General features: G+C 40.2%; 1 protein-coding gene across 2 annotated transcripts in view; it reads left to right on the top strand.

The window, feature by feature from the left end:
* Positions 1-22,211, top strand: part of septin7b (septin 7b) — a 36,204-nt gene extending 13,993 nt beyond the window's left edge. The window contains exons 5-13 of one of the 2 annotated variants that reach the window (XM_061956445.2): positions 4,618-4,735; positions 4,875-4,967; positions 5,047-5,143; positions 9,511-9,562; positions 9,653-9,781; positions 11,986-12,006; positions 13,057-13,192; positions 18,219-18,361; positions 21,483-22,211. In XM_061956445.2, coding sequence (XP_061812429.2) covers positions 4,618-4,735; positions 4,875-4,967; positions 5,047-5,143; positions 9,511-9,562; positions 9,653-9,781; positions 11,986-12,006; positions 13,057-13,192; positions 18,219-18,361; positions 21,483-21,522 — 829 coding nt within the window. In that variant the 3' untranslated portion in view covers positions 21,523-22,211. The remainder of the gene's footprint in view (positions 1-4,617; positions 4,736-4,874; positions 4,968-5,046; positions 5,144-9,510; positions 9,563-9,652; positions 9,782-11,985; positions 12,007-13,056; positions 13,193-18,218; positions 18,362-21,482) is intronic. The other variant, XM_072913043.1, reaches the window with a different exon arrangement.
* The last annotated feature ends 1,864 nt before the right edge of the window (positions 22,212-24,075 follow it).

Genomic DNA, 24,075 nt, shown 5'->3' with positions numbered 1-24,075 from the left:
GGTGTTGGGTTTTATCAAATAAGTTTCCCCCAAAAATGCGACTTATACTCCAGTGCGACTTATATATGTTTTTTTCCTTCTGTATTATGCATTTTCGGTGCGATTTATCAATCAATCAATCTTTATTTATATAGCCCTAAATCACAAGTGTCTCAAAGGGCTGCACAAGCCACAACGACATCCTCGGTACAAAGCCCACATAAGGGCAAGGAAAACTCACCCCAGTGGGACGTCGATGTGAATGACTATGAGAAACCTTGGAGAGGACCGCATATGTGGGTAACCCCCACCCCCCTCTAGGGGAGACCAAAAGCAATGGATGTCGAGTGGGTCTGACATAATATTGTGAGAGTCCAGTCCATATTTTATTTATTTATACTCCGAAAAATACGGTACTTATTAATGCCTTATTCGGCATGGCCTTATTCTAACCCTAACCCTAACCAAATAACTCTAAATTAAGTCTTTGTTACTTAGAATATGTTCCCCATACTAAAGTGTTACCAAAACATATAACTTTGTCTTGAATTTGAAAAAAAAACATTTAATTTTTCACTAAAGAAGGGTTCGGTGAATGCGCATATGAAACTGGTGGGGTTCGGTACCTCCAACAAGGTTAAGAACCACTGGTCTAGATGGAATCACTTAAACCTGCAGTACTTGTAACTGCACACTATAAAGAGCCCTCTGTCCTTTATACGGGATATTGTTTGTGCAAGTGTGTCCTCAGGCTGCACTCATGCCTCTGGCACATGTTGAGACTCATGAGGTTGTGCGACCCTTTTTTTTAATGGCAGATTTGGCTGTTAATCATTTTGAATTCTTTCCGTATAGGACAACTAGCGCACATATGTTTCAAATAATCATAAAATATTTTGCATTCAGCCAGAGATGAAATGCAAGCTCATTGAGGCAAAAATGAATTGTTTCTGCAATCCTGCACAAGGACATTATTAATGTCAATTTTAAGTCAGGAGCTACTAACACATACGTTCGTCACATTTTTAAGTATTAGAGTCAAACCATTTTACTTAGAAATGAATTAAAACAAGAAAAACTAGAAGAATAAGCTGTGGGGAACACTGTTATGCCATATACATATTTGTAGTGTGCCTTCATTGTATTGAAATGGGTTTCTACTTGCACAAAGTTGATGTTTGTTACAGACTATACAAAAATGTCACGAGTATTAGAACTTCTTGCTCTCTGAATTTCTATCTTCGGTGACTGCTAATCACAATACGTTTCTGCTAGTAGTGCCAGCTATAGTTTAACAAAAAGTAAAATGATACTCAAAGTAAACATTCCATGTTCGCCTTGTGTGTAGTGATCCATGAATGTCCCAGGCATATTTATCCAGCTCGCCAGTGGCCAAGAATAACTCTGCTTTTCTCATGACTACAAGGTCACCCCGACATTGCAAACATCCGTCTGGTGTCACAGATGGTTTCTTACTTTGTTTGCTTTAACTCCATGTCCCTCCTATAGAAGGACTGATGGAGTCCTTAAGAGTAGTTACACATCCAAATACACAACATTAGGTACATGTGTGCATTCTCTATTCTTAAACTGAATGAAATAACCTGTCTTTACAAGGATAACACACATTTGTGTTCAATGTAGGGCTGCATGATTCTTGAAAAAAAAACAGAAATTGTGGTTTTGTTGCTTAAAATTGAGATTGCGATGCTGTAAGATTCTGCACATGCGGTATTCAGGACCATGTGCTTATATTTTAAAGAAATTAGTACTGTTATGATTATTATTAGACTTCTCATTGCCTTCTGCTTTAAAGAAACTTGAACCAATAGTCTTTTTCCGTTCTTCATGGAATGTCCCAGTAGGACAGTTAATGGGGGCTGCAGATGAGACAATTTTTTTTCCAATATATTTTCTTCATAGAAAATACCAGAAAGACTGAACATAATCCATCAAGTAAAAAAACAAATAAATAATCATACTAAATTGCAAGCCAATGAATGGTAGTCCCCACTGGCGAGGCTTGCTCAATGATTCAATGTTTATTTATACAGCCCTAAATCACAAGTGTCTCAAAGAGCTGCACAAGCCACAACGACATCCTCGGTACAGAGCCCACATAAGGGCAAGGAAAAACTCACCCCAGTGGGACGTCGATGTGAATGACTATGAGAAACCTTGGAAAGGACCGCGTATGTGGGTAACCCCCCCCCCCCCCCTAGGGGAGACCGAATGCAATGGATGTCAAGTGGGTCTGACATAGGGATGTCCCGATCCAGGTTTTTGCACTTCCGATCCGATACCGATATCGTTTTTGCATTTCCGATCCGATACTGGCCTATCCGAGCATGTATTAAAGTTTAAAGTTATTTAGCCTACTTAGTTGTCAGAATCATGTTGAAAAGGGTTTTAGTACTCTTGATAACAACTAGCCAGCTGAATTAGGGGAGTTTGAATAATACACAATGGTTGGTAACAAGAAACTGACCTGTTTATTCAAGGATAAACACAAAATAGACAAAATTATACATGACAAACAGAAATGGCATCATTGAACTAGGGCTGGGCGATATGGCCTTTTTTTAATATTGCGATATTTTAAGGCCATATTGCGATACACAATATATATCTTGATATTTTGCCTTAGCCTTGAATGAACACTTGATGCATATAATCACAGCAGTATGATGATTCTATGTGTTTTGATTGATTGATTGAGACTTTTATTAGTAGGTTGCACAGTGAAGTACATATTCCGTACAATTGACCACTAAATGGTAACACCCGAATAAGTTTATCAACTTGTTTAAGTCGGGGTCCACTTAAATTGCTTCATGATACAGATATATACTATCAGATATATACTATCATCATAATACAGTCATCACACAAGATAATCACATTGAATTATTTACATTATTTATAATCCAGGGTGTGGAGGGGGCGCCGGATGTAAGTGTCAAAAAGACAGCCAAAAGAGTTTGATATAAGAATAAATCTAAAGTTAAAATATAGGGTAAAAATGCACCCATTTGCAGGAAATGTAGTCTTGATTTTCAAAATGTTCTTTCAAGGCTTGCATGTCTACATTAAAACATTCTTCTTCATACTGCATTAATATATGCTACTTTAAAACTTTCATGCAGAGAAGGAAATCACAACTAAAAAAATCACAAATTTTTTCATACGGTGTTGATGTGGACATTTTTTGCCTCTGCATTTTGATGGTGTGGACGTGTGGCACCGAATGGAGATAAGCGTCTCGACAGACGTCACAATATTTGAACAATGATGAAGAAAACTTGTCTCTGTCGTGTCCGTGTGTCGAAAATTGTTATGCGCTTATTTTTTTATTTGATTTTGTGCGTGGCATAGATTTGCTATGCGCAGAGGACGCTTAAACAGTGTGCAATTGCACAAGCGCGCACCTTAGAGAGAACGTTGGTCACACGGCTGCGCTAGCATCACAGCTAACGTTAGCCATGCTGCTACCTCTCTGCTGGGAGAGGGCGTATACCTATGTGACGTATGACGTGACAGTATGTGACGTGTGTAAGAAGGTGCGCTTGCTGTCTGTGAGAAGCACAGACACAGAAAAGAGTGAGAAGAGCCTGTCGTGTAATGCCAGCAGCTAAAAGCAACTGCGTGAGAATTGTGGATGTGTTGAAGGTGTGCTGGAAAATGCGGAACGGAAATTACGGAGCAGCAGAAAAGTGGAATGCATTATTTAAATCGGTGCGTAGGAAAACACGGACCGGAGTTTTTTTTTAAACTGGATCTGGATCGACATTTTCCCATGCCTTGCCGATACGCAATTTTTGGCAAATATCGGCAGCCGATCCGATCCAAATATCGGATCGGGACATCCCTAGTCTGACATAATATTGTGAGAGTCCAGTCCATAGTGGATCCAACATAATAGTAAGAGTCCAGTCCATAGTGGGGCCAGCAGGACACCATCCTGAGCGGAGACGAGTCAGCAGCGCAGATGTTCCCAACCGATGCACAGGCGAGCGGTCCACCCCGGGTCCCGACTCTGGACAGCAAGCACTTCATCCATGGCCACCGGACCTGTGTGTCCCCCCCCCCCCCCCCCCTCCACAAGGGAGAGGGGAGCAGAGGAGAAAAGAAAAGAAACGGCAAATCAACTGGTCTAAAAGGGGGGTCTGTTTAAAGGCTAGAGTATACAAATGAGTTTTAAGATGGGACTTAAATGCTTCTACTGCTTCCACTTGCTGGTGGCGTTGTCTCTCAGCGGGGAGAACTGGGACAGCTGAGCTAATTTGATCCTGTTCTGTCTCCCTGTAATGTTTGATCCTGTTCTGTCTCTCTGTAATGTTGTCTGCTCTTGAATGGGATTGTGCTGAAAATCTTAATTTCCCCTCGGGGATTAATAAAGTATTTCTGATTCTGATTCTGATTGTCCTAGCCGGCGAGACTCACTTGGGAATGGGGAAGGAATGTTAGCGGGTAAAAATATTTCTAATTTATTGAGAAATTAGTTCTCATTTGGTGTGGATCGAAATTGCATCTTTTTAGGTATAAAAAATAAATCAGCCCCAAATGGATGATAGAAATAGATATAATATGCCTATTTTTCATTGTGACCCTGACTTTGTTCATGTACTGTAAATGCAGACTGAAGCCCTTGGACATCGAGTTCATGAAACGTCTGCATGAGAAAGTCAATGTCATCCCGCTGATCGCCAAAGCAGACACGCTCACGCCAGAGGAATGTCAGCAGTTCAAGAAGCAGGTCAGTGCTTTCCACAAAAAAAAGTCATGTCCCTCAGCCTCTTCTGTCCTTCTCGAGTTGTGGTTACCTTTATGACATTGATTCTCTCACTGTGTGTTTTCGAAGCAGTCACATGACTAACATCTTCTCTCGCTGACAGATCATGCGAGAAATCCAAGAGCACAAGATCAAGATCTACGAGTTCCCCGAGACGGATGACGAAGAGGAAAACCGCCTGGTGAAGAAGATCAAGGTGCCGTCAGCTGCTCGCACCGTCACGCTTTAGTCTGACTCCACGCTTATTTATTGAACCATATATTTGTTGTTTGCAGGACAAGCTGCCGTTGGCCGTCGTGGGCAGCAACACCATCATCGAGGTGAACAGCAAGCGGGTCAGAGGCCGACAGTACCCCTGGGGGGTTGCAGAAGGTTTGTGCTTGACTCTCATTAATAGTTATGATTGAAATAGTATGTGGCCCGTGTTAACTGTACAGGCAATGGTCAAAGCAACACTTTCAACAAGTAAAAAAAAAAAAAAGGAAATACTTCTAAGTCACAGTAAGCCAAATGTACGTTGCCAGGGCCCACGGTGCACCTAAAGTCTGACATGAGAGCTTTTGATACTATTGTTATATCGTGATAATGCATGTTGATGACACATTCTATGTGTCCTTCAAACAAACAAGCGAACAACCGCATCCTCAATGCAGTTTGCATCCACGCTAGTAGGCTAGCGACTAACATCCCTCCACAGTGCAAAGCTGTTTTTAAGTCAGCAATCCTGGCCTCTATGCAAATAAACTGTTTCTTGCAAGTATGCTAACCACACGCTACAGCTCTTTAATGTAAACATAGGTGGACGGACCGATACAAATATCGACAGTAACAATAACAACTATATTAGTATGTGGTCGATACTACAGTGGTTATAGCTTTTCTTTTTTTTTACGCTCAAAATAATCTGTTTTTGTTATTGTTGACAAGCTCAGGAAATAAGTCCCTGTACACAAGAGTGCTTTAAAAGGGAACTGCACTTAAAAAAATAAAATTGCAGATCATTCACAATCCCTATGTAAGACAAGCACATTTTGTCTAATACTCTAATTTGTAATATACGGTAAGTACGGGGTGGCCATGAAGCCAATGGGAGTAATCTATTGCGCCCATAAAGCCCTCTACAAAATCCAAAAACCGCCAACAATACTCTATTTACATGTCGTGAAATGAATATTAACGATATTGTTAATACAGGCGCTAACGCTGAGTAACTATTTTTAGCGGCACCGCGATCAAAGAGCGCTAACTAGCTAATGCAGCTATTTGTCAATAGCTGCAGCTAATGAGCCGGTGAGCTGCTGCATCGCCTCTGTGTTGATGAGTTTAATTATAGATTATTTGTATAGTAGAAATGTGTGGCCATGAATCAAGCAGTTTTTAAACTTTAACATTCAACTTAGAACCGGAGATCACGAGAAAAAACACGAATAGATGCGAGTTTGCCTTTCGTTTTTCTTTGTGTGAGGATTGATTAATTCTTCATCTAAACTGGGAGATATGAACATCCCATGAGTTGACATCCTAGTGAGAGCAGACATTGTACAGTAAGTGATTGTTTTATTATGTTCATAGTTTATATTTGCTGGATCTGCTAATCATTCAGCTTCTAAAACTTGTAGCTCATCTTTCTTACATTTTAGAATCAGAAATATAAGGCTCTGGGTTATAATTTGTCCCTCAGTAGTAGTCGTTGGCTCTCATAAAGTCTGCCATGATTAGTGGTAGTTTTTTTTTTTGTAGGAAAAAGCGAACATTGTGATGCACCTGTGAAATTAATGCGCCACCATGTGCTTTAAATGACAAAAATACGTAAATATTACATGTTATTATGAATGTGCCTGTTACTACATTACATATATACTTTAGTGTGTATATAAAACGTTGGCGGAATCCCATTTCCTTTATTGTTAGCTGACTATTGCTAGCGTTTATTTACTTTAAATGACAAAAATACGTTAATATTACATGTTATTATGAATGTGCCTGTTACTACATTACATATATACTTAGTGTGTATATAAAAGGTTGGCGGAATCCCATTTCCTTCATTGTTAGCTGACTATTGCTAGCGTTTATTTACAAGTTAGAATACATCAAAAGGAAAAACATGTGTGCTTGTCTCTCATAAGACAAATTCCAAAAACAGTTTCCCTTTATACCACATTATTTAAATCAGTGCCAAAAGTAGGAAAACATTTATTTAATTGATATTGTTACACCACCATCCTGTGTTTTTGTCTGATTATAATTGTGATCAAAACTGGAATCATTCAATGATCTTAAGTATTATAAGTATCAGCATTGGTATGGCCAATGCAGGTCTTGTAACTAATTGGTACTGGATCCATACCCAAATTTGTAGTATTGCCTAAGACTTATGTAAGGATTGAAACAACAGAAGATTGAGTGAATATTATATTTTAACAGAAGTGTAGATAGATTAATTTTACAACACAAGTAACCAGATATTAACAGTAATTCAGCGAGTAGATTAATAGTTTAAAAAATATAATACTACCGGAAAAGATGCAATATGTTGCGGCATACGTCAGCCAAATTAGGAGCTTTTGTAGCCAGTTTTGAAACAATTGTATTATAATTTGTGCAATAAATGACATATTGTGATATATATCGTTATCGCAGGAGACTGCAATATAAACTGCTAAAAAAAAATAAAGGAAACACTAAAATAACACCAGAGATCTAAATAAATTTAATTTTCTATTAAATATTTTGTTCTTTACATAGTTAAATGTGCTGACAACAAAATCACACAAAAATTATCAATGGAAATCAAATGTATTAACCTTTAGAGGTCTGGATTTGGAGTACACTCAAAATTGAAGTGAAAAAGCACACTGCAGGCTGTCTATTCCATTTGCACAACGGAATTTGAAATGTTGCCCATCTCTACTGTCAAATCCTGAGTACGCATCTGTGTGGGTAATAAAGACATCCCGCAGCATAAAAAATCAGAATGACTTCGAATAAGACAATGCAAAAATAAATAATCCAGAAAATTGGCATAATAGCAGTAAAACAGAAGAATAAAAGTGTGGGGACAAGCAAACTGTCTTGTGTGAAATAAAATTCAATAACTTTGGTGACAAGCGACAATTGCCTATAGCAGTGATTCTCAAACCGTGGTACACGGGCTCCATCTCGTAGTACGCCAAAGAATCACTTACCGTTTTTTCCGGACCTTAGGGCGCACCGGATTATAAAGCGCACTGCCGATTCAGGTATATTTTCATACAAAAGGCACACTGGATAATAGGGCACATTAAAGGGGTTCTATTGTGATTTTTTTCTAAATGGAAAACACTTCCTTGTGGTCTACATAACATGTAATGCTGGTTCTTTGGTCAAAATGTTGCATAGATTGTTTTACAGATCATCTTCAAGTTTTCTGGCCGTTTCTTCAGGATGCAACGTTTTGTGGGCGGTCTTATTTACGTGGCTCACCTTTGATAGCGTCTTCTCCCCGTCATCTTTGTTGTAGCGGTGTAGCGTGCAAGGATGGGGCTAACTGTTTTAATGACATTCAGACTTTACTTAAATCAACAACGGAGCAGCATCTCCTCATCCGTGGCTCACTAGAGCAACAGCAACGCCAGAAATGTGTCCCGACCGGAACTCTCTATTAACTAAAGTTTCGTGGGTGAATAATGTAAACCCAGTACACCGTTAGTTTTTAGCGCTTTCATTGCGAGTCTACTGACAGATATAAGTTAGAACTCTACGATGCTTTATATTAAAAATGGCAACAGGGGAGGATGAATGTCCCATAACAAGAAGATAGAGAAAAAGAAGAAGCTTATCGACTACGCGGTCGGCACGGACTACAATGGTAGATGCGCTTAAATTTTCAGGACTTATGCAGATCCCAAATACAGATGAGCAGATACCATAAGGTAAGAAAAGTTGGTTTTGCATAATATTGCAAAACAAATCGGCAGGTAGTATCTGCTAATGGGTGCCATTTTGCGGTCCTTATACACACACCATAATACCCGTGTGTTGAAGCACAGTCTGTCTGACTACGGTAGCCATAATGCACCGACAATCTATCATTCGGTACGGCTTTATAACTTACCAAAGTCGTGCCAAAACATTTTGACAGATTTTTGAACGCTGTGTGTAATGTTCTATATTCTCAATGAAACATTTAAAGTTTTGGGGTTGTTTACTGGCATCATATTGCAGTCTACACATATCTCTTATGTGTTACTACCATCTACTGGTCACACTTATTACACTATGTACCAAATAAAATTGCTTCGAGGTCGGTAAGCAGAACCAGAATTATTCCGTACATTTGGTGCACCGGGTTTTAAGGTGTACTGTCAATTTTTGAGAAAATTAAAGCATTTTAAGTGCACCTTATAGTCCAAAAATACGGTAATTAATTATTCAAACAGTGTTGCTGTTCAAACTGTGTAATGTTACAGTGGCCACATCTTTTTTAATATGTGTTAGATAAAACCTCTGCCTTGTTGTTAATGAATATAATAATGATGAATACTGTTTTTTAATGCTGGTCATCATGGTGGTGCTTGGCGAGCCAAGTGTTTAAGAAAGTGGTACTTGGTGAAAAAAGTTTGAGAACCACTGGCTTATAGGGAAGTGGAGAGGGAAGATCTCTTGTTGAAGGGGTAGACGACTAACAAAGTATAAAGCAACTGACCATTCCATTTTTGTAAGTTTTTAAGTTCCTGACAATTGTATTTCTCCTCAAGTTGAGAACAGTGACCACTGTGACTTCACCATCCTCAGAGACATGCTCATCAGGTACTACCTCAGTCAAAGACATGTACCAGACAACAGTATCCATTCAAAGCATGCAGACATGAGACGTTTGTCTACTCCCTGCCACCACAGGACTCACATGCAGGACTTGAAAGACGTGACAAACAATGTCCACTATGAGAACTACCGCAGCAGGAAGCTGGCGGCCGTCACCTACAATGGCGTGGATAACAACAGGGCCAAGGGTCAACTGTCCACCAAGTGAGTCTGGACACAGCCAATGCCATTTTGACACGACATATAAATATACACTCACACATACCAGAAGTAGTGAGAGTAGTTGTAGTCCTCTTTGCATCAAAGTAGGGCTGGGCCATATGGACGAAAAAGTACATCTCAATATATTTTTACTTAACGTCAATATTCGATTTATATCTCGATATATTTTCCGGTGAAAATATACATATAAAAGATTCAATAGATGCATTGTAGTTTTCCTGGACGTCGTCTACATCGCTAAAAGAAACATCTAAGAAAGAGAATCCCTCTGCCATATTCCACTAGTTTTTTTAAATATATAAATCGCCCGCTTGAATATTCCCTCATCTATTCACCGACTCTCTCGTCGTCATTTGGGTTGTCTGTTGTGATTTCTCTTCCTGGTTCCATGACCTGCCCTATCTTGCCTCTAATTGGCCTGTCCCTAATGTTTTGCTCTAGTCCAGGGGTGTCAAACTCAAATACAGAGTGGGCCAAAATTTTAAACTGAACTGAACTGAACTTTGCAGCACTAACTCTTCCGGGACGCTACAAAATACACCCCCGCTACCACCAAACCTCCCCCCCACACACACACACCTTGTAGCGTCCCGGAAGAGTTAGTGCTGCAAAGGGTTTTGGTTTGGTGTGGATTCACAGTGTGGCGTATATTTCTAACAGTGTTCAAGTTTTTTATTCGGCTACCCTCAGTGTAACCTGTATCGCTGTTGATGAAGTATGCGTTGCATTCTAATGTGTGTGCGTGCAGAAGCTGCACATGTTATGTGACTGGGCCAGCGCTGGCTGGCTGGCTGGCTGGCGTTTGGAAGACTCCCGGGAGGATCGGCGGGCCAGCTTTAATGTTAATTTGATATCGCCTCAAGGGCCAAGTGAAATTACACGGCGGGCCAAATTTGGTCCGCGGGCCAGAGTTTGACACCCATGCTCTCGTCTTAACCAATCGTGACTCATCATACTAAAACCAACCAACCAATCATGGATGTTCTTATACGTTAACCAACCATTCATCATTGATGTTTCCCGTATATCTTGCCCTCTCAGTGGCCTAGTGGTTAGAGTGTCCGCCCTGAGATCGGTAGGTTGTGAGTTCAAACCCTAGCCGAGTCATACCAAAGACTATAAAAATGGGACCCATTACCTCCCTGCTTGGCACTCAGCATCAAGGGTTGGAATTGGGGGTTAAATCACCAAAAATGATTCCCGGGCGTGGCACCGCTGCTGCCCACTGCTCCCCTCACCTCCCAGGGGGTGATCAAGAGGATGGGTCAAATGCAGAGGACAAATTTCACCACACCTAGTGTGTGTGTGAGACAATCATTGGTACTTTAACATTTTTAATATGTTGTCCCCTGCTTGTGGTGTTGCACTAGTCCACTTCTTTCTTTCTCTTCTCCCTCTTTCTTCTTTTTTTGCATGTAGCTTAGCTAACCGCTACATGGTTCTAAAAATAGCTAAGCTACGAAAATCAGTAGCGAAACTCCTGCCAAGCTACTGGGAAATGTAGTTAAGCTCAATTTTAGGTTAATTATTTTTAATGGAAAAGTTTACTTTTTACCACTGCAGCCGTGAACCGGAATGGATTATCAAAAACCGTACTAATTACGGGGAAACCGTAGTTGTTGGCGAGTATGCAGAAGTTCGCGTTTTACTTACTAGTTGGTGACTGGCACACAGTCAGACTCCATATTTACCGTATTTTTCGGTCGCAGTTTTTTTCATAGTTTGGCCGGGCTCCAGTGCGACTTTTTTTCCTTTTTTATTATGCATTTTCGGCAGGTGCGACTTATACTCCGAAAAATACGGTGCTTGTGTGTTGTTGTTGTGGGGGAGAGATGGCACACACGTCTTGGAAGGAGGAAGGGGGTAGGGGTAAATAGCCCATGGAGTGTTACGAGGGAGAACAAGGAACACAACAAATAAGCGGCGTTAGGTCATTTTAACATGAAATAAATTATATCTATATTACGATATTTTCTTCATTCATATCTTGTTTAAAAATATATCGATATGTCTTACAAGCTCGATATATCGCCCAGCCCTACATCAAAGTATGCAAAGTTGAACCTTGCTAACACGCTCAGCTAAAATCACAACTCTGCTAACACGCAGCTCACAACGTGCGACACACTTTTAGTGCATGAGCTCATCATTGCATGCTGTGTGTGTGTGTGTTTAATCGTTTTTAGAATTGACGCTGTTGAAGGAATGTAAGTGTTTTTAACTTATTTTCACCTTTTTTTCCAAACCTTTCCTGTGGCCGTCACTTTCATTCCTCTTTTGTTTCCTTTTTGCTTTGCTGGGCAGCTCCACCCGATCCCACCCCAACCCCCACTCCCAACACCATCCCCTGGCTCATGTTTCCAGGCTGAACAAGCAGAAAATGATGTGGCATGCTAGCACCTATAAAAGGAAACGTTTTAAATAGACGATTTAGCTTTTTTGTAGGGCTGTGAATCTTTGGGCACCGCACGATTCAATTCTTGGGGGTAATGATTCGTTTCAGAATTGATTCTTGATTCAAAACGATTCTTAATTCAAAATCCATACTTTTTGATAACATTAAGTGCCAGTTCTATGATTAACTACATTCCTCCATAAAATAAAAATTTCTCAAATACATTTTTTATAGCACTTAAAAGAAAATTGGGTTTGTTTAGTAAAAGGCTTCCCAGACATTTAATAAAGTCACATACAAATAAGACAACAAGAGAAGAGTTCCACACTTCTCTTTTTTAAAGTAAATCTGTACAGCAGATATGGGCATCTACATCAACAATATGATTTGCCTGAGTAGCTGAGTGACAGGACTGATTAAAAATTTTTTAAAGTGATTTTTGATTATTTTATTTTTTGATTAAGAATCGTTACAAATACGAATCGCGATTCATTCAAAAATCGATTTTTTTTTTTTGGACACCCTTACTTTCTTATCTTTCTGCTGGATTTTAACGACTTTAATCTTGTAAACGTCTAATGGTAATGCAAACCAGTCAGCAGTTTTTCTTGGCGATTGACCCCAAAACCTTCGTTGACCTGTTTTCAAAAGTCTGGTTCTTTTCTTCTATGCCACTGCTCTCTGTTGTCATAACCCTATTACGTGTGCCGTGAACACGTCCGAATGTACAAGACGAACTCGGATGGACTTGAAAGTCACTCGGAAATGTCCTGTCATTTATTGTTGCAACAGGGCCAAGTGAGCGTGTGCTGTGCTGATTTGTGTGTGTGTTTTAACGTGTGTGTGCGCCCGGACGTTATAGGAGTCCTCTGGCCCAGATGGAGGAGGAGAGGCGGGAGCATGTGACCAAGATGAAGAAGATGGAAATGGAGATGGAGCAGGTGTTTGAGATGAAAGTCAAGGAGAAAGTGCAGAAGCTTAAAGACTCTGAAGCAGAGGTAACACACGAACCTACCTTTCTTCCTTGCATTTACACACAGGGCTGCAACATTTTTCTGATTAATTTGATTACAAAAAAATTTGTTTCTTAGATGATTCATTTAATGAGTGTAATACGCACACATTTGTTCCGCGGTACTGCTCAAATAGAGTGCATCCATTGGTGATGCAGGTCGTGGGTGTGTGGGGGTGTGTGGGTGTGGGTGGCACAGTGGAGTGCCAAGAGAGATGGCTCAAAGAAAAACAATACTAAGGTGGGAGTAGGGCTTGGCAGTATGACCTTTTATTAATATCGCGATATTTTTGGGTCATGTCACGATACACGATATATATCTCGATATTTTACCTTAGCCTTGAATTAACACTTGATGCACATGTTTATGTGTGCTTATGGCTATGAGTTTTTTTTCCCAGTGTCCTCAGTCTGGACTTCCTCTCCAGGGGCCCAGGGTTAGACTGATTTTTTTTTTCTCACCCCCCCTCCCCAGCGTTTACCTGTTTCTCACCTTTTTTGTAAGGGGCGCCGGAAGTTGGCAGACCCATCAGCAGTCCTGTTCTGTCCCCCTGTAATGTTTGTCTGATCTTAAATGAAATTGTGCTGAAAATCTTAAAGGGGAACATTATCACAATTTCAGAATTGTTAAAACCATTAAAAATCAGTTCCCAGTGGCTTATTATATTTTTCGAAGTTTTTTTCAAAATTTTACCCATCACGCAATATCCCTAAAAAAAAAGCTTCAAAGTGCCTGATTTTAACCACCCGTCCATTTTCCTGTGACGTCACATAGTGAAGCCAACACAAACAAACATGGCGGAAAGAACTGCAAGCTATAGCGACATTAGCTCGGATTCAGACTCGGATTTCAGCGGCTTAAGCGATTCAACAGATTACGAATGTATTGAAACGGATGGTTGTAGTGTGGAGGCAGGTAGCGAAAACGAAATTGAAGAAGAAACTGAAGCTACTGAGCCATATCGGTTTGAACCGTGTGCAAGCGAAACCGACAAAAACGACGCGACACGAGAGAAAGCGAGGACGAATTCGGCGATCGCCTTCTAACCAACGATTGGTATGTGTTTGTTTGGCATTAAAGGAAACTAACAACTATGAACTAGGTTTACAGCATATGAAATACATTTGGCAACAACATGCACTTTGAGAGTGCAGACAGCCCAATTTTCATCAATTAATGTATTCTGTAAACATACCCTCATCCGCGCTCTTTTCCTGAAAGCTGATCTGTCCAGTTTTGGAGTTGATGTCAGCAGGCCAGGGAAGCTAGGGTCGATAGCTCGCTCGTCTGCGGGAACAAACTGCCGCCATTGCTTGCCGTGCTAGTGAGGTCCTTTGTCCCTGAATTGCTCACACAGTCTGGCAGATTCAATGGGGGTCTGGCGGCAGATTTCTTTGACTTTATCGTTGGAAATGCATCTGCTTTGAGTGTCGCAGGATATCCACACATTCTTGCCATCTCTGTCGTAGCATAGCTTTCGTCGGTAAAGTGTGCAGAACAAACGTCCAATTTCTTGCCACTTTCGCATCTTTGGGCCACTGGTGCAACTTGAATCCGTCCCTGTTCGTGTTGTTACACCCTCCAACAACACACCGACGAGGCATGATGTCTCCAAGGTACGGAAAACAGTCGAAAAAACGGAAAATAACTGAGCTGTTTTGACCCGGTGTTTGAGAAAATGGCGGATTGCTTCCTGATGTGACGTCACGCGACGTCATCGCTCCGAGAGCGAATATTAGAAAGCCGTTTAATTCGCCAAAATTCACCCATTTAGAGTTCGGAAATCGGTTAAAAAAATATATGGTCTTTTTTCTGCAACATCAAGGTATATATTGACGCTTACATAGGTCTGGTGATAATGTTCCCCTTTAATTTCCCCTCAGGGATTATTACCGAAAGGGACAAGCGGTAGGAAATGGATGGATGGATTATTAAAGTATTTCTGATTCTGATTCTGATATAATCACAGCAGTATGATGATTCTATGTGCCTACATTAAAACATTATTGTTCATACTGCATTAATATATGCTCATTTTAAACTTTCATGCAGAGAGGGAAATCACAACTAAGTCAATTGACCAAAACTGTATTTATTAAACAGTTATTAAGCAGTGGCACAAACATTCATGTCATTTCAAAACAGAAAGTGCAAGATTGTCAGACATTTTAAAACAAGCTATTAGTGCACTTTTGTGCATGATGTCACTAAGATGACATATCAAAACAACACTAAATTAAAGTGCATTTTTTATGTACAGAATGCCACTACAATATTTTAAAACAAAGTGCACTTTAGTGCATGATGTCACACAAGATATTTAGAAAACTAAAATACAAATTAGCTACATAATAGGAAATCAAATAGTGTATGTCCTTTGCTATGTGGTAGGTTTCTGCGGACGTTATCTCCTTCTGTTGTTGACTATTTTTTGTTGATGTGGAAATGGAAAACGCCAGGCTCAATTGGGTCAGTGCTGATTTTGTTGGGTGTAGCACCGGCCGAGATGTTGACATGCGGAGTTTCAAGCACTCTTCACTCTCTAGCGGGTGACTTTTCAAATGATGCTATAAATTAGTAGTGCTGCTACTTTTTGTAGCAACTCTTTTGCCGCATACTTGACATATTACGGTTGTCTGTTCAACATCTTCCCGCTTGAAGCCAAACCACCGCCAGACAATGGACCCCGTGCTGTTTTTCTTGGGAATTAATTATTCCTCCATTTGTTACCAGATTGGCACTTTCTCTCTCTCGTATTACCACTCGCACGGCTCCGCTAGCACCACCTGCCACAGCTAACTTTACCCATGCTGCTACCTCTCTGCTCCGTGAGAGCGTATGACGTTGCACGCGCGACAGTATGTGAGGTATGTAACAAGGTGCGTTTGTTTTACGTCTCTGTGAGAAGGAGAGACAAGAAAGAGGGAGAAAAGCCTGAAGTGTAATGCCCGCAGCTAAAAGCAACTGCGTGAGAACATATACTTGAATACTCACGATATACTGGTAGTCATTTTCTATATCGCACAGAGACAAACCCGCGATATTTTATATATATTCTATATATATTCTATATATCGCTCAGCCCTAGTTGGGAGAAGAGCAAAGGGCCCAAAGATGAGAGGTTTTCCGATCAATTAAAAGACAGACATTTTGGTACAGCTGGGAGATAACATATCAATATATATCGCGATAGATACGTAATGGATATCAATTTAAAAAATATATTTGTCATGAAAAAAACTGATGTAAGGTTGGTTGCATGAACAAAAGCACTTTCTCTCTGGTAATCGAGCAATGCAGGAAGTGATAACTGATCACTGGGAGCGACACGTTAACAGCCACCCAGGTAACAGTATCAACTATCAAGTTTGATTGCGCCATTTTGTTGTCACACTGTTGATTCTCTGCATGAAGTTAGAAGAGAAACTAAAAATGAGTGCTGCTGAGTGCAGAAATTGTGGGTAAAACAGGAGTCAAGTCACCTGATAGTGGCAGATTTTTGGATTTTTAAAATCAGACAATAGTCACATCGAGGCGCTCGTAAACAGTAATACCACACCACCTTAGCCCTATGCTCACCTTTGAGCACAACAGGCTCTTAACCTGCAGAAAATAGTTATTCTCAAGTTTACATTTTCACACTTTGCACTATTTTGTTACACTTTATTAGCATTTCTTACATATTCTATATTTTTGATCCTTCATTTTAAGAGGTTATTAAGTGTTCAATGTGATTTTAGAATTTTTTTTTTACATTGTTTGTTTGGGTGTTTTCCATCGTTGCGTTGACATTTCCTTTCCTTTCTGCCTTGATAGCTGAGGGGATTATAATCAGAGGAAGGTCACATTTTAAATAAAATGTTTTACATTTAATGTTTTTCTCTTGGTCCTTATTTTGAATGGGTCATAACAGATATCAATAGTTATATCGACCAATATAAAACACTTACCGTATTGTATAGAGCCCAAATTTTCAAAGAAACAAATACTTTTACATATATTAGCTGCACCTAACTATAAGCCACAGATATATAGCGGTATGAAATATTTTGTAAAAGTTTATTTGCATACCTTAATTATTTCCAAACGGTGCCTGTCACACGGCAGTAAAACGGTTGATAAACAAAACAGAAGTCATCGTCATGGACCCACCAGCTGCGGAAGCTAGCTCTCCAATCAGCTGAACAGACTCAATAACTCCACAGTGATGTTTTGGTGAATTTACTGAGCAATTTGTGAAACTGAAACAATACAAAAAGAATGCCGTTGTAAGTTAATTATTTTAACACAGACACTTATAATTGTGTTAGCATACTTGCTAATGCTTACAACGCTTGATTACATTACAATAGCACGTAAAAGTATGCATGAAAAACACCCCTACAGATATCACACATCGAATGGTTTAGTAAGTATAAATAGTTTTAGTTGTACTGTAAAACCTACAAACGTTGCTTGGAGTGATGAATGAAAAGTCCTTTCAAGGCACAAAACAGGAAGTACATTGTCAATCCGCAACACCCGCAGGGAGCAAATTCATCCAAAAGATAGCACAAACAATAACACATTTACAGTGTCTCTGTCTATGCTACTTGAAAAGTATTTGTTGAATAAGAAAGATTTTGGCCATTAGCGAAGAAAAATCCATAAATTAGCTGCACTGTTTTGCAAGCCGCAGGGTTCAAAGCGTGGCAAAAAAGTAGTATAGCCAGAAAATGCGGTATATCATGAAAGTTTTCAGTCATGTCGCCCAGCTCTAGTCATATATACTGTTGCTGCCACGTGAAAAGTGAAATTTCAATGTGTGTTCATAAGAAGACAAAGACAAAATCCTTGCTTAATTTAACTATTTTCCTTTAAAGACACATTTAGGCTAGAAAGTGTGTTTGATCACTCAAACAAGTTAATTGATAGATTATTCGATTACTGATTTAATCATTTGCTGCAGCCCTAATTCACACTTCCGCCGTGGATGACCTTTTCCAAACATATTATTTTGTTTCCTGCGTAGCTTCAACGGCGCCACGAGCAGATGAAGAAGAACCTTGAGGCGCAGCACAAGGAGCTGGAGGAGAAGAGGCGTGTGTTTGAGGAGGAGAGGGCAAACTGGGAGGCCCAGCAACGCGTGGAGCAGCAGAAACTGGAGGCGTCCAGGTATTTGACGTCATGCACTGATTTCCTCCCGACACTGACGCCATTGTTCACTAGTTACTGATTACTGCCGCCTGTTGGCCACATTGCTTAAAGGGGTGGTATTATGACTTTTTTTTCTATATTTAAAACACTTCCTTGTGGTCTACATAACATGTAATGGTGGTTCTTTGGTCAAAATGTTGCATAGATTATGTTTTACAGACCATCTTCAAGCCGCTTTCTGACCGTCTCTTCAGGATGTGCCGTCTTATCTATGTGCCTCCACTTTGAGTGTCTTCTCCCCGCAATCTTTGTTGTAGTTTTTAGCGGTTCCATATGGAGTCTACTGACAGATATGTTTGAACTATACGCTACTTTGTATTAGAAATGTCAACAACGGAGGATGCATGTGCATGTACGAGACAGTCTGCCCCACAACAAGAGGACAGAGAAAGAGGAACTTATTAACAACAATGGCGGACTCGTACAACGTTTTATGTGTAAATCTCTTCCATATATGGATATATCCGCTGACGTCACCGATGAGAAAAATGTCATAATTGGGGTACATTCCTAAAGGCTTGGTTTGGAAGAAATGTGAAGGAAGGCAAAATGATTTTATAATCTTCTCCGCCAAGCCTTCACGGTTGGATTTCACATTTTCGGGACTTCCACAGATCCCAAATCCACAATAACAGGTACCAATTGGTAAGAAGAGTTGGTTTTGCATAATAGGTCCCCTTTAAATCTTTGTCAATTTCCCACATTTTAGTCCACTTTTATGCAAACTACCGTATTTTCCGGACTGCAGAGCGCACCAATATATAAGCCGCACCTACAACATTTTACACGGAAAAATGTCTTCCCCATATATTAGTCGATTATAAGCCGCAGATATATACATTGTGAAATGAGTTATTTACACAGAAATATTTTGGAAATGTTTATTTACATACCTTAATTGTTTCCAAACGGTGTCTATAACACGGCAGTAAAACGGGTGATTAAACAAAACAGAAGTCATCGTCATGGACTTATTGTCTGCGAAAGCTAGTTCTCCAATCAACTAAACAGACACAATAACTCCACTCTGACGTTTTGGTGAATTTTGCGAAACTAAAACCATACAAACACTGGTTTGAATGTAATTTAGATATTGGGTTACACTATGTAAAGCGCTTTGAGTCACTTGAGAAAAGCGCTATATAAATGTACTTCACTTCACAAAAATAATTTAATTTTAAGTTAATAATTTAACACGGACACCCATAGACATGTAAGCTTATTAGCTCATGCTAATGACGCTAGCTTCATTACAATACGATAGCACGCCCAAATATGCATGAAAACACTCCTACAGACATCACACATTGTACGATTTAGTATAAATTGTTTATTATGGCGGTCAGCGAAGAAAAATCCTAGGAAAAAGCGTAGGAAAAAGTAGCGGTTTATAGTTCGGAATTTACGGTACTTCGTGTCCTTGCCTTGAAAGTGTACAGTGTGGGGTATTGGTACATAGTGTCCATAGAGGAAATGTATTGCAAATACCGCATTTTTAAGACCTTTCCAAATTGTTTCGCTTTTAGCGGCAATGGTTTTTTTTGGACTTAAACGCAAGCAACATCGCTTCCTGTACTTGCTGCTCGCACACGGATGTTATTGTGTTAGAGATCAGATGAGATGTCGTCATGAAGCCCTTTGAGGCACTTGTTATTAAGGGCTATACCAGGGGTCGGCAACCTTTACCACTCAAAGAGCCATTTTGACCCGTTTCACAAATTAAAGAAAACAATGGGAGCCACAATACTCTTTTGAAATTTAAAATTAAATAACACTGCATACAACGTTTTTTTTTGCTTTGTGCTATGTATAAACCAGGGGTCTCAGACACGCGGCCCGCACTTTAATATGAAAATGTAATGTTAGTGCGGCCCGCGAGTTTTATATGAATGGCGCTTGACAGCGTCATACTTGCCAACCCTCCCGATTTTTCCGGGCAACTATTCTCTCGAATGTCTGCTGATTTTCACCCTAACAACAATAATAACGGCATGCCGTGATGGCATTGCCTCTAGCGCTCTCTACAACCTGTACATACAGCGTGCCAGCCCAGTTACATGTTATATGAGGCTTCTGCAGACACACATGAGTGACTGCAAGGCATACTTGGTCAATAGCCATACAGGTCACACTGAGGGTGGCCGTATAAACAACTTTAACACTCTTACTAATATGCGCTACACTGTGAACCCACGCCAAACAAGAATGACAAACACATTCCGGGAGAACATCCGCACCCTAACACAACATACGGTAAACACAACAGAACAAATTTCCAGAATCCCATGCATCCCTAACTCTTCTGGGCTACATTATACACCCCCGCTACCACCATGCGTTGCTCCGTGCGTTGGTTGAGTTTGGGGGGGGGGGGGGTTTGGTGGTAGCGGGGATGTATAATGTAGCCCGGAAGAGTTAGGGATGCATGGGATTCTGGGTATTTGTTCTGTTGTGTTACGGTGCGAAATTTGTTTGTCATTCTTGTTTGGTGTGGGTTCACAGTGTGGTGCATATTTGTAACAGTGTTAAAGTTGTTTATACGGCCACCCTCAGTGTGACCTGTATGGCTATTGACTAAGTATGCATTGCAGTCACTTACGTGTGTAAGCAGAGGCCGCATACAACATGTGACTGAGCCGGCTTGTAGATAGTATGGTGAAAAAGCGGACGCGGCGACAGGTTGTAAGAGGACGTTAATAAAGGCAGTGCCATCACGGCACGCCCTCAATATTGTTGTCCGGGTGAAAATCAGAGAATATTTGCCCCGGGAGATTTCCGGGGGAGGCACTGAAATCCGGAAGTCTCCCGGAAAAATCGGGAGGGCCGGCAAGTATGCAGCTGAGCCGCATCAGAGTGGTCAAGGAGCCGCATACGGCTCCGGAGCCGGGAGTTGCCGACCCCTGGGCTATACAAATAAACTGTGATTGATTGATTGATTATATCAGACATTTTTGATGCAAGCTGTTGCGTTTGTTGATATTTGACCGATTTGCATTGTCAGTATTGGTTCGGGACACCCCTAATATTTACATTTTGTTGACATGTATACAAACTGACTCAGCGATTTGTGTTTTGACAGAACTCTGGAGAAGAACAAAAAGAAAGGCAAGATCTTTTGAAGAGACAGCCGTCAGGACCAAGTCGACTTAGTTCTGTTTGCCAACGTTGCCGCTCAGGGCATCATCAGTGTGTGGCACTGACACCCCCGTATCCTTCCTCTTTTCTCTCCAGCCCTTCCTCTGTGTTCCTGCACCCGGCCACTAGGGGGTGTCTGTTGCTCTATGTGTGGGTGTGGGGTTGGGGAGCGCGATAGTGGCAAATACATTCAGAACCAGCGCCCTCCCACCCCCACACTGCCTCTGGACTCATCATTGAAGAATGTGTTTACTTTAAAACCGTAAAACGTACAAAAAGGCCAAACCCATGTTATTATTTTAATTATTATAATTATTATTGGTGTTGTTATTACTGAATACCGCCCCCGCCCCTCACCCTCTCTGCAGTGCTTCTGTCCTCCAAGGTTGCTTTTAAATGATGGTGGTGTTTTGACTGTTGTACAATCACATTCGTTTACAGGAAAGAAAGTCCGCTTGTTAACGAGAACATGAATCTGATCGCCCTACATGCAGGAAGATGACATTGACTTATCTTTTTTGTTTTCTTTTCAACGTAACCCCGGTGAACCTTCTTTTTTTAACCCTTCCTCTCCCAGTGCAACAGCATAAAATGAAACGGTGTCAATGTCAAGAATGAGACTAAATTAAAAACAATAAAATGCACCTTGGGCCTTTTTTATAGACAAAAATAATGGCTTAAGCTTCTTATTCCTGCAATATAAATACTTATGTCTGTTCAGCAATCTCCACTAGTTTTGGACCACCATTTATAATGTTGAAAGTATTACATTTCACTTTAGTTTATTTTTATATATATATATATACACACACACCGAGCCAGCTGAAGTAAGAAAGACCTGCTTTTGTACGTGTAGAAGAAAAGAAAACTTGACAGCTGCGTCCACTGTTTGTAAAATAATACTTCCGTAATCAAAGGACGCCCAAACAATAATAAAAGGAATTAAAAACCTCAAATTTTTCAAATGCGCTGCAAACTGCCAGTGGGAAATGAAGAGTCAACACCGCATTTTTGCTTTGGCTATGTACTCCATCTTTGTATTTTTAATGTTATTTTTCATTTGTATTGTACAAAGTCACTTAATAAACCTGTGATCATACAGCGGGGTCAGGTGGGTTTATTATGGACTCTAATGTGTGCACTCAATTTGAGGACTTTAACTGAGACATCTGTTGCAGGTTTCGTGTTGGCCACTGGGGGCCGCTGTCTAAAATGTAATTGTCTATGAAGTAGCGTCATAATAATTACATAACCTTTTATATGAATCTCGAAAAAACGATCCAAAACCATGTTTATATACACATGCATATTTATATATATACTATTTTTAATATTTATAATAATCATTGATGATAAAAGTAATACTTATTTGATGTAAGTTTATATATATATATTTTTTTGTCTTCAACGTTAAGGCTAGTATTTCATGCAGAGGTGTACTTCTAACAATTTTAGAGACCACTGATATTTATAGTCGCTGTGGGGTGGGGGTCGCAAAATGTTTTGTTCTCCTGGGGGGGCATAACAGAAAATAATTGAGAAGCACTGATCAAAAGTGACGTAATGACAGTTTAATTGGTTTTCACCGCCCACTATGAATAGGTACAAATAATCACTGACCAATCCAGCCCATCAGGGTGTCATTATTTATTCCAATTATGATCAAAATCTAAATGTGTGGAGCAGAGTTATTAACGTTGCTTAGAAAGGTTCATTATGTCTTCTTATTCATACACAATTAACGTTTCGTGTTTTGTGGCGAACCATCAGATCAAAGTTTGGCGCCCCGCCCACATCCTGTGGCATTGGCAAAATGTATTCACTTTTTATCATAGACCCTCAGTTTAGTATCTAATATGATCACCTAAAGTGATCTAATGACTGTTTGGTAATGGTGAGGAGCAGTTTTCGCCTATGAATTGGTACATATAGGTAGTGACCCATACGCCACTTCAAGGTGTCATCATTTGTAACAGTTAGGATTAAGATCTGAATTTGTGAGGCCAAATTATCAAAGTTGTATGTTGTTAAAAATATTGTGGCGAGCCATCAAATCAAAGCTTGGCTCCATGCCACGCCCACATCCTATGACCTAGGCCAGGGGTCAGCAACCCAAAATGTTGAAAGAGCCATATTGGCCGCAAACAAATGAAAAGCCTTACATAAGTGTTATAATGAAGGCAACACATGATGTAAGTGTCTATATTAGCTATATTAGACTACTATCAAAGGCTGACGCAAATCTTTGTTGACAGAAATATTGTATTTTTATTTTTATTCTAATCTACACATTTTTGCAACATTGCAAAACAGGCTTCTCACAGGATGAGATAACTTCTGGAAACTACTGCCTTAGAATGACCAAAGGTATAGACGTGTGTGTCCAAGTTTAAGGAAACGGCAGGCTGTCTTCTAATAGATTTATTACAATCTTTGCACGCTGGGTAAAGTTTGCTGTGGTCTGGAACAACACGGAACACCAACAACTGTCAGAAATGCAGCCAATATTACATAAAGATAATGTGTCATGAGACATG

This window comes from Nerophis lumbriciformis, linkage group LG04 (genome assembly GCF_033978685.3).
Source record: "Nerophis lumbriciformis linkage group LG04, RoL_Nlum_v2.1, whole genome shotgun sequence".
Taxonomy (NCBI): domain Eukaryota; kingdom Metazoa; phylum Chordata; class Actinopteri; order Syngnathiformes; family Syngnathidae; genus Nerophis; species Nerophis lumbriciformis.
Note: the sequence above shows the minus strand (reverse complement) of the source record. Positions and strands in the feature narration are given on the sequence as shown.